Raw genomic sequence first — 14,563 nt, 5'->3', positions numbered from 1 at the left:
CTCAGAGGAACGTGCATAATAGGGTTTTAACAGATTTACATGGCACAGCTGGTGTGCTTTCCTCCGTTCTGGAGTGGCAACTAGATCATTTTGCTCAGTGCACTGGCGCACCACTGTATATGGACCTTGAAACTTGGCTTGAAAAGGAGAACCAACAATTGGCAGCAGAGCAAGAACCTGGTCACCTGGACTAAAGTGACGAGGCTCAGTTCGGCGATCAAATATGCCCTTCATCCTCTCCTGTGAAGATGATAACTTCTCTTTAGCCATTTCACAAGCGGCATACAGCCGTCGCCGGAAATCACACACATACGATAACAGGGACTGAGGAGGCTCGGGAGACTTCCAGTCATCCTGGAGAACAGATAAAAGTCCACGCACCCTATGTCCAAACACAAGGTCATTTGGACTGAAACCTGTGCTCTCCTGTGAAACTTCCCTAGCAGCTAACAGTAACCAAGGCAACCCCTCCTCCCAATCCTTATCCATCTCAGTACAATAAGCTCTCAACAAAGACTTTAGTGTTTGATGGAAACGTTCCAGTGCTCCTTGACTTTGCGCGTGATAGGCGCTAGACAAATTGTGTTTAATATGGAGCTGTTGAAGAACCTGACCAAACAGATTAGAGGTAAAATTAGATCCTTGATCACTCTGAATGACCTTAGGGATTCCAAACAATGAGAGAAACTGAGTCAAAGCTTTTAACACCGATTTAGTCGTGATAGATCGGAGAGGATAGGCAGCAGGAAACCTAGTGGTCTGACACATCACAGTGAACAGGTAACTACTACCCTTTTTAGAACGAGGCAGAGGACCCACACAGTCAATAATCAGATACTCAAAAGGTTGGCTGAGTACAGGAATAGGAAACAATGGTACTGGTTTAATAGCTTGATTAGGCTTACCAGTTAATTGACAGGTGTGACAAGTTTTGATAAAATCAGAAACATCCCTCTTTAATCTAGGCCAAAAGAAATGTCTTAATATGCGATTGTAGGTTTTCCTCACCCCCATATGTCCAGCCACGTCGCTGTGAGAAGTTTCCAACACCAACTTACGAAGCTTAACTGGTACAACAACCTGACTAATTGCCTCCCCAGAAAAACACTATCATGAGACACCCACTTTCTCATCAGGACATCCTCTTGGAGAAAATAGCCATGGGCGACATCTCCCAACTGTTCTATAGGCACAATTTGATCACGCAACTCTTCCAACGTGGGGTCATCCCGTTGCGCATTGATTAGATCTGAGCGGGTTACAGATAACGGGATAACAGGGAAAACAGTGACATACTTTGTATTATTATCATTAGTCGGCGCAGTGACCAGTTCGCCACGGCTCATAGAACGTGTCACTGCACACGCAGAGAACACCTCTGGGAAACTCTGTACACTCTCATCAGGAATCCCAACAAATGACGGCTTAGTGGAAACCACTAGAGATGGAGACACGACAGGCCATACACGCTCACCAGCCAAGTTATTCCCAAGGATAACATCGATACCCTCAATAGGCAACGAAGGACGCACACCCACAACAACTTCACCCTTCACCAGCCCACAATCCAACATCAGTTTATGCAATGGAACTGACAGAGTGTTCAAACCTATTCCCCTAATTAGAACACTATTCCCGAATCAGTCTCAGCAGAAAAGGGTAACACAGACTCCAACACAAATGATTCAGAGGCACCTGTGTCTCTCAGGATCTTCACTGGCACTAGGTCTTTACTTCCTAACATAGACACAAAACCTTCTGTAATGAAAGGTAAATAGTCTGGATCAATATGGACTTTCACATTCTCCTGGGCCTGAGGAAATGAGTTATGAATGAACTGATGTGGAACAGGTGCAGCTAATGCAGTAGGCTTAGATTTAGCGTAAGCACCCTTTGACCTGAGAAGTGGACATTCGTTTTTCCAATGCCCTGAACCTTGACAGTAGTGACACTCCTGCCCAAAGTCAGCTTTACCATGGGAGTCAGGTTCAACCCTAGTTGAATAGAACTCTGCCCGAGAACCAAAGTATCTCGGTGAGCGAAGCCCAAATCTATCCGAACGCCCCCACTCTTTCCGAATACGGGGTTCTGCAAAGACACTTTTGTGAGTCAACACATACTCGTCTGCCAAAACTGCAGCTTCAGCAACATTCTTTACTTTCTGTTCATTAATATACGTGGCAATACGATCAGGAATTGTGTCCTTAAATTGCTCTAACATAATCAGATCACACAGCCCTTGAAAGTCACAACTGCAGAGGCGGAACACCAGCGATTAAACTGTAAAGACAACTGTCGCGCAACACTCAACATGAGTCTGGTTATCATCCCTTTTTAAAGTTCTAAATCGTTGGCGGTAAGCCTCAGGGACCAATTCATAAATCTGTAACACAGCTGTTTTAACTTTATCATAACTGGCACTATCGTGTACACTAAGAGCTGAATATGCTTCCTGCGCTTTACCAGTCAGCACACACTGCAACATTAAAGTGCGGTCAGAATCAGGCCAACTCCTAGCGTCAGCAACCCGCTCAAACAACGAAAAGAATGTCTCGGGGTCCCTTTCATTAAACCGAGGCAATAACCGTAAGTTCCCAACAATATCAAATGTCTCTGGGGCACGACCAAAAGCGGAACTACCCCTAGGTAAATCTGGGTCACCTTCCCAAAACAAACTCTCCCCTGAGATCTTTCCTTCCCTAACCAAATCTATACGTTCTTGTTGCAACTTGATTTTAGCACGCTCCATATCTTGTTTAAATGCCAATTCCTTTTCATATTTTACACGATCATGCTCTAGCTTCTCACGATCATGCTTTAGCTTCTCACGATCATGCTCCAGCTGTAACAAAAGCAGTTCTTTCTGCTGTTCAAAAAGAAGGCTACTAGGCCTAACTGATGGAATGGCCATTGTAACGTTATGGGGAGACGACAAATCCTCAGCAGAGGCTGGCCCAGTGGTAACTTCTAGAATACCACTCTCCATCAGATTGGCCTTCAATATCAACCTAATAGAATTCTTTAGACGTTTATCACTAATCTCAACCTTGTAGTGTTCCGCGACCTTCAACAGCTGTTCTTTAGTACCTAAATCTAACAATTCCTCTGATGGAGAGCGAATGAACTTATCTACATAAGACGCCATAATCACACAAAAAAAAAAAAAAATTCTGGCTCTTCCCTTCTGCTGAGCACACCAGACCACAACCCGAGAATTACAATCACCCTGAGTACCACAGAAGAGAGATGGATACGGAGCTTCCCCAAAACCTACAATAACTCAACCCTAGTCTTCGTGCAGATTTGCGGTGGGAATTTACGCACTGTAGCCCGCTGGCAAGGAAATAGAACTCCCCAGCATGCTGGAAAAATTCCACCAAGCCACGGATGTGCCCCCGAGACAACTGCTCAGTCCACAGACACCACACAAAAATAACAAACATTAACCATGCCCAACATATTCCAAAAATTGAAACACGTCGCTAAACCTATCAGAGGAAAAAGGCTATAGCTCCGGGTAGCAAGTTTCACTACCCTACCCAAATCTCCCACCGAGGTACACAGCAGATTACTCACCTCAGACTGATGTCCCAACAGAAAGTAGAACAAGAGTTCAGGCTAGGCAGGGCCTGGAAACTAACCATTATAGTCTCTCCAACACAGCACACAAACCAAACAACAAAAGGCAACCAATACTGGGCCTATCAAACTCAAACAAAATATGCAAACCAAACACGTACCTCCACGGTCTCCCAAACCAATAGTTCAAATATCCCGGATGAGCCCCCACTTGTCACGAACCGGCTCAAAGCCCGTAACAAAGGGAGACAACGTGGAGATAATGAGTAGAAAGATATATATATTTATTACCTAAAGCAAATAAATATAATATACAATGGTGTGTGTAATCAGTAATCAGTAGTGTAAGTGAGTGTTTTGCATGCGTGAATGTGATAATGCAGGGTGATGAAAGGTGCCAAAGCAAACAAACAAACAAACAAACAAACAAACAAACAAACAAACAAACAAACAAACAAACAAACAAACGGCCGGCCATCAAGAACCACAACACAATCTACAGAGGGTGTCTGCATGGAGAGAGTCTCCTCCATGAATGGGGAAGTGGTGTATTTATCCTGGGAGACACCGGGCCCAGGTGTTTCCCATGTAGCTGACGACCCTCCCAACTCCGCCCACCAGCATCCTAATAAGGAAATAACAGAGAGAATACGGCAGACAGAGTGGGAGGGTCGTCACACTGTAGCCGTGTCTGTAACTGTAGCAGTGTCTGTAACTGTAGCGGTGTCTGTAACTGTAGCGGTGTCTGTAACTGTAGTGGTGTCTGTAACTGTAGCGGTGTCTGTAACTGTAGCCGTGTCTGTGTCTGTAGTGGTGTCTGTAACTGTAGCCGTGTCTGTAACTGTAGCCGTGTCTGTAACTGTAGCCGTGTCTGTAACTGTAGCCGTGTCTGTAACTGTAGCGGTGTCTGTGTCTGTAGCCGTGTCTGTAACTGTGTCTGTAGTGGTGTCTGTAACTGTAGCGGTGTCTGTAACTGTAGCCGTGTCTGTAACTGTGTCTGTAGTGGTGTCTGTAACTGTAGTGGTGTCTGTAACTGTAGCGGTGTCTGTGTCTGTAGCCGTGTCTGTAACTGTGTCTGTGTCTGTGTCTGTAGCCGTGTCTGTAACTGTGTCTGTGTCTGTAACTGTGTCTGTAGTGGTGTCTGTAACTGTAGTGGTGTCTGTAACTGTAGCGGTGTCTGTGTCTGTAGCCGTGTCTGTAACTATGTCTGTGTCTGTAACTGTGTCTGTAGTGGTGTCTGTAACTGTAGCGGTGTCTGTAACTGTAGCGGTGTCTGTGTCTGTAGCCGTGTCTGTAACCGTGTCTGTAACTGTGTCTGTAGTGGTGTCTGTAACTGTAGCGGTGTCTGTAACTGTAGCGGTGTCTGTGTCTGTAGCCGTGTCTGTAACCGTGTCTGTAACTGTGTCTGTAGCGGTGTCTGTAACTGTGTCTGTAGCGGTGTCTGTAACTGTGTCTGTAGCGGTGTCTGTAACTGTAGCTGTGTCTGTAACTGTAGCCGTGTCTGTAACCGTGTCTGTGGTCTCCTTACCAGAAGCATTTCCAGTATAGTCTTCAATAGTCACAGCAGTGTGAGGTTCTCTGTTTGTTTTAGCTGCATTCCTCACATTTCTGTGTTGCTGCATATGTGGAGTAGTGGAGCTGAGACTCTGGATGTGTCCCAAATGGCTTCCTAGTCCCTATACAGTGCACTACTTTTGACCAGAGCCTTATGGGTCCAGGTGAAAAGTAATGCACTATATATATATATATATATGAAATAGCAGCCCCTGAACCTTTGTTTCAGACCTGGGAGAAGACCGTAACGCAGTTCAGTAGATGCTATCTTTGAGAAAACCTCATAGAGAGAGAGGAGACTGTTGACTTTGTTCATATATGATGGGAGTGAAGGTTAGAAAGTCACATTGACTGTACTTCGTTGATTTATTGGGTGTTTTCTGTTGATGAAAGAGACCCTGCTGTGGTCTGAGGGTAAGCAGGTTGTTGTGCTGTTGATGAAAGAGACCCTGCTGTGGTCTGAGGGTAAGCAGTTGGTTGTACTGTTGATGAAAGAGACCATGCTGTGGTCTGAGGGTAAGCAGTTGGTTGTGCTGTTGATGAAAGAGACCCTGCTGTGGTCTGAGGGTAAGCAGTTGGTTGTGCTGTTGATGACAGAGACCCTGCTGTGGTCTGAGGGTAAGCAGTTGGTTGTGCTGTTGATGAAAGAGACCCTGCTGTGGTCTGAGGGTAAGCAGTTGGCTGTCCTGTTGATGAAAGAGACCTTGCTGTGGTCTGAGGGTAAGCAGTTGGCTGTGCTGTTGATGAAAGAGACCCTGCTGTGGTCTGAGGGAAAGCAGTTGGATGTGCTGTTGATGAAAGAGACCCTGTTGTGGTCTGAGGGTAAGCAGTTGGCTGTGCTGTTGATGAAAGAGACCCTGCTGTGGTCTGAGGGTAAGCAGTTGGTTGTGTTGTTGATGAAAGAGACCCTGCTGTGGTCTGAGGGAAAGCAGTTGGCTGTGCTGTTGATGAAAGAGACCCTGCTGTGGTCTGAGGGTAAGCAGTTGGTTGTGCTGTTGATGAAAGAGACCCTGCTGTGGTCTGAGGGAAAGCAGTTGGCTGTGCTGTTGATGAAAGAGACCCTGCTGTGGTCTGAGGGTAAGCAGTTGGTTGTGCTGTTGATGAAAGAGACCCTGCTGTGGTCTGAGGGTAAGCAGTTGGTTGTGCTGTTGATGAAAGAGACCCTGCTGTGGTCTGAGGGTAAGCAGTTGGCTGTGCTGTTGATGACAGAGACCCTGCTGTGGTCTGAGGGTAAACAGTTGGCTGTGCTGTTGATGAAAGAGACCCTGCTTGTGGTCTGAGGGTAAGCAGTTGGTTGTGCTGTTGATGACAGAGACCCTGCTGTGGTCTGAGGGTAAACAGTTGGCTGTGCTGTTGATGAAAGAGACCATGCTGTGGTCTGAGGGTAAGCAGTTGGTTGTGCTGTTGATGAAAGAGACCCTGCTGTGGTCTGAGGGTAAGCAGTTGGTTGTGCTGTTGATGAAAGAGACCCTGCTGTGTTCTGAGGGTAAGCAGTTGGCTGTGCTGTTGATGAAAGAGACCATGCTGTGGTCTGAGGGTAAGCAGTTGGCTGTGCTGTTGATGAAAGAGACCCTGCTGTGGTCTGAGGGTAAGCAGGTTGTTGTGCTGTTGATGAAAGAGACCCTGCTGTGGTCTGAGGGTAAGCAGTTGGTTGTACTGTTGATGAAAGAGACCCTGCTGTGGTCTGAGGGTAAGCAGGTTGTTGTGCTGTTGATGAAAGAGACCCTGCTGTGGTCTGAGGGTAAGCAGTTGGTTGTGCTGTTGATGAAAGAGACCCTGCTGTGGTCTGAGGGTAAGCAGTTGGCTGTCCTGTTGATGAAAGAGACCTTGCTGTGGTCTGAGGGTAAGCAGTTGGCTGTGCTGTTGATGAAAGAGACCCTGCTGTGGTCTGAGGGAAAGCAGTTGGATGTGCTGTTGATGAAAGAGACCCTGCTGTGGTCTGAGGGTAAGCAGTTGGCTGTGCTGTTGATGAAAGAGACCCTGCTGTGGTCTGAGGGTAAGCAGTTGGTTGTGCTGTTGATGAAAGAGACCCTGCTGTGGTCTGAGGGTAAGCAGTTGGCTGTGCTGTTGATGAAAGAGACCCTGCTGTGGTCTGAGGGTAAGCAGTTGGTTGTGCTGTTGATGAAAGAGACCCTGCTGTGGTCTGAGGGAAAGCAGTTGGCTGTGCTGTTGATGAAAGAGACCCTGCTGTGGTCTGAGGGTAAGCAGTTGGTTGTGCTGTTGATGAAAGAGACCCTGCTGTGGTCTGAGGGAAAGCAGTTGGCTGTGCTGTTGATGAAAGAGACCCTGCTGTGGTCTGAGGGTAAGCAGTTGGTTGTGCTGTTGATGAAAGAGACCCTGCTGTGGTCTGAGGGTAAGCAGTTGGTTGTGCTGTTGATGAAAGAGACCCTGCTGTGGTCTGAGGGTAAGCAGTTGGCTGTGCTGTTGATGACAGAGACCCTGCTGTGGTCTGAGGGTAAACAGTTGGCTGTGCTGTTGATGAAAGAGACCCTGCTTGTGGTCTGAGGGTAAGCAGTTGGTTGTGCTGTTGATGACAGAGACCCTGCTGTGGTCTGAGGGTAAACAGTTGGCTGTGCTGTTGATGAAAGAGACCATGCTGTGGTCTGAGGGTAAGCAGTTGGTTGTACTGTTGATGAAAGAGACCCTGCTGTGGTCTGAGGGTAAGCAGTTGGTTGTGCTGTTGATGAAAGAGACCCTGCTGTGTTCTGAGGGTAAGCAGTTGGCTGTGCTGTTGATGAAAGAGACCATGATGTGGTCTGAGGGTAAGCAGTTGGCTGTGCTGTTGATGAAAGAGACCCTGCTGTGGTCTGAGGGTAAGCAGTTGGCTGTGCTGTTGATGAAAGAGACCATGCTGTGGTCTGAGGGTAAGCAGTAGGTTGTGCTGTTGATGACAGAGACCCTGCTGTGGTCTGAGGGTAAGCAGTTGGCTGTGCTGTTGATGAAAGAGACCATGCTGTGGTCTGAGGGTAAGCAGTTGGTTGTACTGTTGATGAAAGAGACCCTGCTGTGGTCTGAGGGTAAGCAGTTGGTTGTGCTGTTGATGAAAGAGACCCTGCTGTGTTCTGAGGGTAAGCAGTTGGCTGTGCTGTTGATGAAAGAGACCATGCTGTGGTCTGAGGGTAAGCAGTTGGCTGTGCTGTTGATGAAAGAGACCCTGCTGTGGTCTGAGGGTAAGCAGTTGGCTGTGCTGTTGATGAAAGAGACCATGCTGTGGTCTGAGGGTAAGCAGTAGGTTGTGCTGTTGATGACAGAGACCCTGCTGTGGTCTGAGGGTAAGCAGTTGGCTGTGCTGTTGATGAAAGAGACCATGCTGTGGTCTGAGGGTAAGCAGTTGGTTGTGCTGTTGATGACAGAGACCCTGCTGTGGTCTGAGGGTAAGCAGTTGGTTGTGCTGTTGATGAAAGAGACCATGCTGTGGTCTGAGGGTAAGCAGTTGGTTGTGCTGTTGATGAAAGAGACCCTGCTGTGGTCTGAGGGTAAGCAGTTGGTTGTGCTGTTGATGAAAGAGACCCTGCTGTGGTCTGAGGGTAAGCAGTTGGTTGTGCTGTTGATGAAAGAGACCCTGCTGTGGTCTGAGGGTAAGCAGTTGGTTGTGCTGTTGATGAAAGAGACCCTGCTGTGGTCTGAGGGTAAGCAGTTGGCTGTGCTGTTGATGAAAGAGACCATGCTGTGGTCTGAGGGTAAGCAGTTGGTTGTGCTGTTGATGAAAGAGACCCTGCTGTGGTCTGAGGGTAAGCAGTTGGTTGTGCTGTTGATGACAGAGACCCTGCTGTGGTCTGAGGGAAAGCAGTTGGTTGTGCTGTTGATGAAAGAGACCATGCTGTGGTCTGAGGGTAAGCAGTTGGTTGTGCTGTTGATGACAGAGACCCTGCTGTGGTCTGAGGGTAAGCAGTTGGTTGTGCTGTTGATGAAAGAGACCATGCTGTGGTCTGAGGGAAAGCAGTTGGTTGTGCTGTTGATGAAAGAGACCCTGCTGTGGTCTGAGGGAAGTGGATGTTATCCCACATGTTATTTTTCTGACCTGATCTCTCTAAATGATCAGGAAAAAGGAATGCTGTTTAATCTTGATGACGCAACCAGACTAGATCAGAGTCTGTTGTCCAACAGTATTCGAAGATGTCTGAACAAACTTGCCAAGACAGAACCAAGGTTCTCTAAACCATGTGTGTACACTGGTGCAATGCTTGAGTATAGAGGAAGGTGTTTTATTGCTTAACCTTGGATGTGATATGATACATTTAAAACATCTGTATGTGTCTGAAATAGGGATTATTTGAGCGTTACAGTGACAACCCGGCAGTATCTCTAGTACTGTACTGTACTCACGTCAGTAGCCTTCTTCTCTGACAGCTCCAGTTTCTCCTGTGCGTCCTTCAGAGCCTCAGAGTATTTATCCAACTCGTCTTCTGTCCCCTTCAGCTTCTTATGCAGCCCCAGTAGCTCATCTTCCAACTGGGGGCACACAGAGTCAGAGCGAAGCAGAGAATCAGGGAAGGGTGTTCAGATATCAATATTTTATACAACAGACATACCTGTACTTCTGTCACAGAAAGGACAGACTAGGTGACAGAGTCAGGAAATGTTCAGATATGCGTTCTGTCACACAGAATCACATCAGCTCTATAAAAAACAGAATCGTGTCAGCTCTATATAAAACAGAATCACATCAGATCTATATAAAACAGAATCACATCAGATCTATATAAAACAGAATCACATCAGATCTATATAAAACAGAATCACATCAGATCTATTTAAAACATAATCACATCAGCTCTATATAAAACAGAATCACATCAGATCTATATAAAACAGAATCACATCAGATCTATATAAAACAGAATCACATCAGATCTATATGAAACAGAATCACATCAGATCTATATAAAACAGAATCACATCAGATCTATATAAGACAGAATCACATCAGATCTATATAAAACAGAATCACATCAGCTCTATATAAGACAGAATCACATCAGATCTATATAAAACAGAATCACATCAGATCTATATAAAACAGAATCACATCAGATCTATATAAAACAGAATCACATCAGATCTATATAAAACAGAATCACATCAGATCTATATAAAACAGAATCACATCAGCTCTATATAAGACAGAATCACATCAGATCTATATAAAACAGAATCATGTCAGCTCTATATAAGACAGAATCATGTCAGATCTATATAAAACAGAATCACATCAGATCTATATAAAACAGAATCACATCAGATCTATATAAAACAGAATCATGTCAGCTCTATATTAAACAGATGTATATCTACAACATTGTGCCTCCAGTGGGGAACTCAGGAGAAAAGGCCTGCAAAGGAAGAGAATAACCAACCACTCAGTATTTTGTAGCTAGAAATGTAGAATTGAATTGACTCCAACATTGCATGTATATTGCTAATGTTTAGGTGCTTGTTCCAAAGACTAGAATGTTGTTGTTGTTGGATTCAACCGTACTTTGTCCTGCAGTGCTTTATAGCCATGAAGTGTGAACCCAGTAGATGGCAGAAGGATACAAGTGTTCACTACCCCGCTGGCCTTTGCCTCACAGGCTGCTGACGGGGCTCTGGTCAAACGCAGTGCACTATACAAGTCATATGGTGCCCTTTGAGACAAAGCCCCAGAGACTCATAGAATACCAGAGGAAAGCATCAACACTCATCACTGTTTAACTCTATCCACCTAATTGTCTAAAGAGGTCTGTGTAATCCACCATGATTCAGGCAAACGGAACTCCCCCATATCTGAAATGGCTGAGGGTATTGTGTATAGTGCTACTGAGGACTGCCTGCCACTACGGTGCTCACACTTACGCACGCGCTTCTAAGAATGTTGTGCTGTTAGTTCGACTACATCCACAATGGAAGTCTACTCCCTATATAGTGCACTACTTTCGATCAATACCTACAGGGCTGTGGGCAAAAGTAGTGCAAAGTAGTGCACTATAAAGGGAATAGGCTGCCATTTGGGACATATCCTTAGTATCTCCTCTGGTATGTTCTTGAACTTTAGACAGATCAGACAAAGGAATGTTGGTGAGTGGATCTGCACCCCAGAGCCATGTAAAGTCACACCAAAGTGAGGAGCAGAGCGACAGCTGGCATAGCTCGCTTTTTATTCGTGATACCCCTTGTTGTTCCTGTACAAGGGGGGGGGGGGGGGGGCTGGGCTAATCCTTCTGGAGCTCTATGGCTCTCTTATGATCTATCTATGATCAGTCGTCATGCATCCTGCTGCTGCTGGATACCAAATGGACAGGGGAACCCCTATCCCCTTAGCCTGGAGATACAAAATGATTAGATCTGGTAGCTTTAATGATTCATAGATTGATTCACCAAGCCTTCTGATGTGCTGCATGGAATTTGTTATCACATTGGAATTTTCAACCATATTAATAGATAACATGGGTGGAATTTGGGCCATATTTTTTCCTTTCACGTCTACAGGAGTATCTGGGAGGTTACGGGGAAGGGGTGGGTTTGGGATGCAGAAGAACTCATTCACTGCTCTTTTCTCTCTCCCTGAGGGCTTATCCCTCTCTCCATCCCTCTCTCCCAGATGGATCATCCCTCTCTCCATCCCTCTCTCCCTGAGGGCTCATCCCTCTCTCCATCCCTCTCTCCCTGAGGGCTCATCCCTCTCTCCATCCCTCTCTCCCAGATGGATCATCCCTCTCTCCCACCCTCTCTCCCTGAGGACTTCATCCCTCTCTCCATCCCTCTCTCACTGATGACTCATCCCTCTCTCCCTGATGACTCATCCCTCTCTCAATCCCTCTCTCCCTGAGGACTTCATCCCTCTCTCCATCCCTCTCTCCCTGAGGACTTCATCCCTCTCTCCATCTCTCTCTCCCTGAGGGCTTCATCCCTCTCTCCATCCCTCTCTCCCTGAGGGCTTCATCTCTCTCTCCATCCCTCTCTCCACCCCTCTCTCCCTGAGGGCTTCATCTCTCTCTCCATCCCTCTCTCCCTGATGACTCATCCCTCTCTCCATCCCTCTCTCCCCGAGGGCTTCATCTCGCTCCATCAGAGGAAAGGAGAACCATCCTCAGTACAATCAGCTAGCTGTTCTATGTCTCAGAGCTTATTTTAATCAATCAATTTCAAGTAGCTCTTTTTCCCCGGACTCATTTTACTCTGCATAAACTACTTTATACTCTGTGAGGAGTATAGGTCATCCACAAATGTATTCCATCACACTCTGCCTTGGGCTAGTTTCTTAAATTTCTTCCATGAGAAGAACTGCATTTATTTATACCTCAGAAATGACATTTATGATATATATACAACATCTATTTACTAATGATCATTTCCACCCATGGGTCTAATACATTGGATCCGAGATATGACATTCAAGCAGACAGCCCAAGAGGAACAGCATCACGTTCATTATCAAGTACTTCAACATTAGCCTATATTACAATAAAAAAAAATTAAAGTACCCATGTATATTTTACCACTCTGTACAATTCATCACTTGTATCCATTAGCTGCTTTCTGTCTCCCCCTCCTCAACATTTCCCTCTCTCACTTTCCCCCTCCTCAGCCCTTCCCTCTCTCCCTTTCCCCCTCCTCAGCTCTTCCCTCTCAGCTCTTCCCTCTCTCCCTTCCCCCCCCTCAGCTCTTCCCTCTCAGCTCTTCCCTCTCTCCCTTCCCCCTCCTCAGCTCTTCCCTCTCAGCTCTTCCCTCTCTCCCTTTCCCCCTCCTCAGCTCTTCCCTCTCAGCTCTTCCCTCTCTCCCTTTCCCCCTCCTCAACATTTCCCTCTCTCACTTTCCCCCTCCTCAGCTCTTCCCTCTCTCCCTTTCCCCTCCTCAACACTGCCCTCTCTCCCTTTCCCCCTCCTCAGCTCTTCCCTCTCAGCTCTTCCCTCTCTCCCTTCCCCCTCAGCTCTTCCCTCTCAGCTCTTCCCTCTCTCCCTTCCCCCTCCTCAGCTCTTCCCTCTCAGCTCTTCCCTCTCTCCCTTTCCCCCTCCTCAACACTTCCCTCTCTCCCTTCCCCCTCCTCAACTCTTCCCTCTCTACCCTTTTTGGAGTTGCAAAATTCCAGTAGCTTTTCAAAATTCCCAGGTTTCCCAGAAATCCTGGTTGTAATATTCCTGCAATCAGGAGAGAATAAGCAGGAAATCTGGGAATCCTACATCCGGAATTTCTAGATTACCTTGGAATTTGGGAAAGTTACAGGAATTTTGCAACCCTACCCTCTTTACAGTCCTTCCCTCACCTTATCTTTCCTCCCCCCGCTCAATATCCTTCCCTCACCTTATCTTTCCTCCCCCCCGCTCAATATCCTTCCCTCACCTTATCTTTCCTCCCCCCGCTCAATATCCTTCCCTCACCTGTTTGCATTTGTCCTCAGCTGATTTCTTGTCGGTCTCTGCCTGCTCTGCCCGGTCGATGGCGTTCTCTTTGTCCAGCTTCAGCATCTGCATTTTCTTCTTGATGGCCTCCATGGTCGACGGTTGTTAGGGGTCAGTGGCTACAGAAACTGGGGAAACTTTTCAAGTTTGGGACAGGGAGGTCTAGTTAGACACTTAAAGACAAACCCTCTCACAGAGAGAGAGAGAGACTAGTCCTTTCTAAGTTTCCAAGTCCACCAGAGCCAATACGCCAGCTGATACAGAGAGCGAGAGAGAGAGAGAGAGAGAGGAGAGAGCAGAGGATGCAGACTAGAAACCAGGGCTGATATAAGTGATTTAAACCTGACTGGTTTTGAAGAGACAGCCCCATGCAGTCCCCAGTGACATAGACCACTACCCCCTTCCACCCCCCCACCCCCCGCGCCTGGTTAGCTAGCTAACCTCAGCAGCCACAGTACCCCCCCTCCCTCTACCCCTCCCTCTCTGGTCTGAACCTCCCCACTCACTCCTCCTAAGGCTTTCTTAAGAACGTAACAGACACTCTGGCAATATTCACCCGCTCTCCTTATTTGGAAGCATGTTCTCATTTCCTTTTTTTTCTTAAGGGGACGGGTTGGAACGGAGAGAGAAAGATCTTGAGGAAGGGAGAGAAAAAGATCTTGAGGAACAGAGAGAGAAAGATCTTGAGGAAGAGAGAGAAAAAAATCTTGAGGAAGAGAGAGAGAAAGATCTTGAGGAACGTAGAGAGAAAGATCTTGAGGAACAGAGAGAGAAAGATCTTGAGGAAGAGAGAGAGAAAGATCTTGAGGAATGTAGAGAGAAAGATCTTGAGGAACAGAGAGAGAAAGATCTTGAGGAAGGGAGACAAAAAGATCTTTAGGAACGTAGAGAGAAAGATCTTGAGGAACGTAGAGAGAAAGATCTTGAGGAACGTAGAGAGAAAGATCTTGAGGAAGGGAGAGAGAAAGATCAGAGGAAAAGCATCATTGCTGAGATAACACACACCTGTCTGGAGAAGAACCTGTGGCACAGGTATTATAGAAATAACCGTT

General features: G+C 46.6%; 1 protein-coding gene across 2 annotated transcripts in view; it reads right to left on the bottom strand.

Annotated features, from left to right (window-relative positions):
- Positions 1–13,860, bottom strand: part of LOC115114773 (tropomyosin alpha-1 chain-like) — a 29,272-nt gene extending 15,412 nt beyond the window's left edge. Inside the window, exons 1-2 of one of the 2 annotated variants that reach the window (XM_065013760.1) lie at positions 13,491–13,860; positions 9,460–9,585 (exon numbers count right to left, since the gene is read on the bottom strand). In XM_065013760.1, the coding sequence (XP_064869832.1) occupies positions 9,460–9,585; positions 13,491–13,604 (240 nt within the window). In that variant the 5' untranslated portion in view covers positions 13,605–13,860. The remainder of the gene's footprint in view (positions 1–9,459; positions 9,586–13,490) is intronic. The other variant, XM_065013759.1, reaches the window with a different exon arrangement.
- Between the last annotated feature and the right edge of the window lie 703 nt (positions 13,861–14,563).

Source organism: Oncorhynchus nerka, linkage group LG9b (genome assembly GCF_034236695.1).
Source record: "Oncorhynchus nerka isolate Pitt River linkage group LG9b, Oner_Uvic_2.0, whole genome shotgun sequence".
NCBI classification, from domain to species: Eukaryota; Metazoa; Chordata; class Actinopteri; order Salmoniformes; family Salmonidae; genus Oncorhynchus; species Oncorhynchus nerka.
Note: the sequence above shows the minus strand (reverse complement) of the source record. Positions and strands in the feature narration are given on the sequence as shown.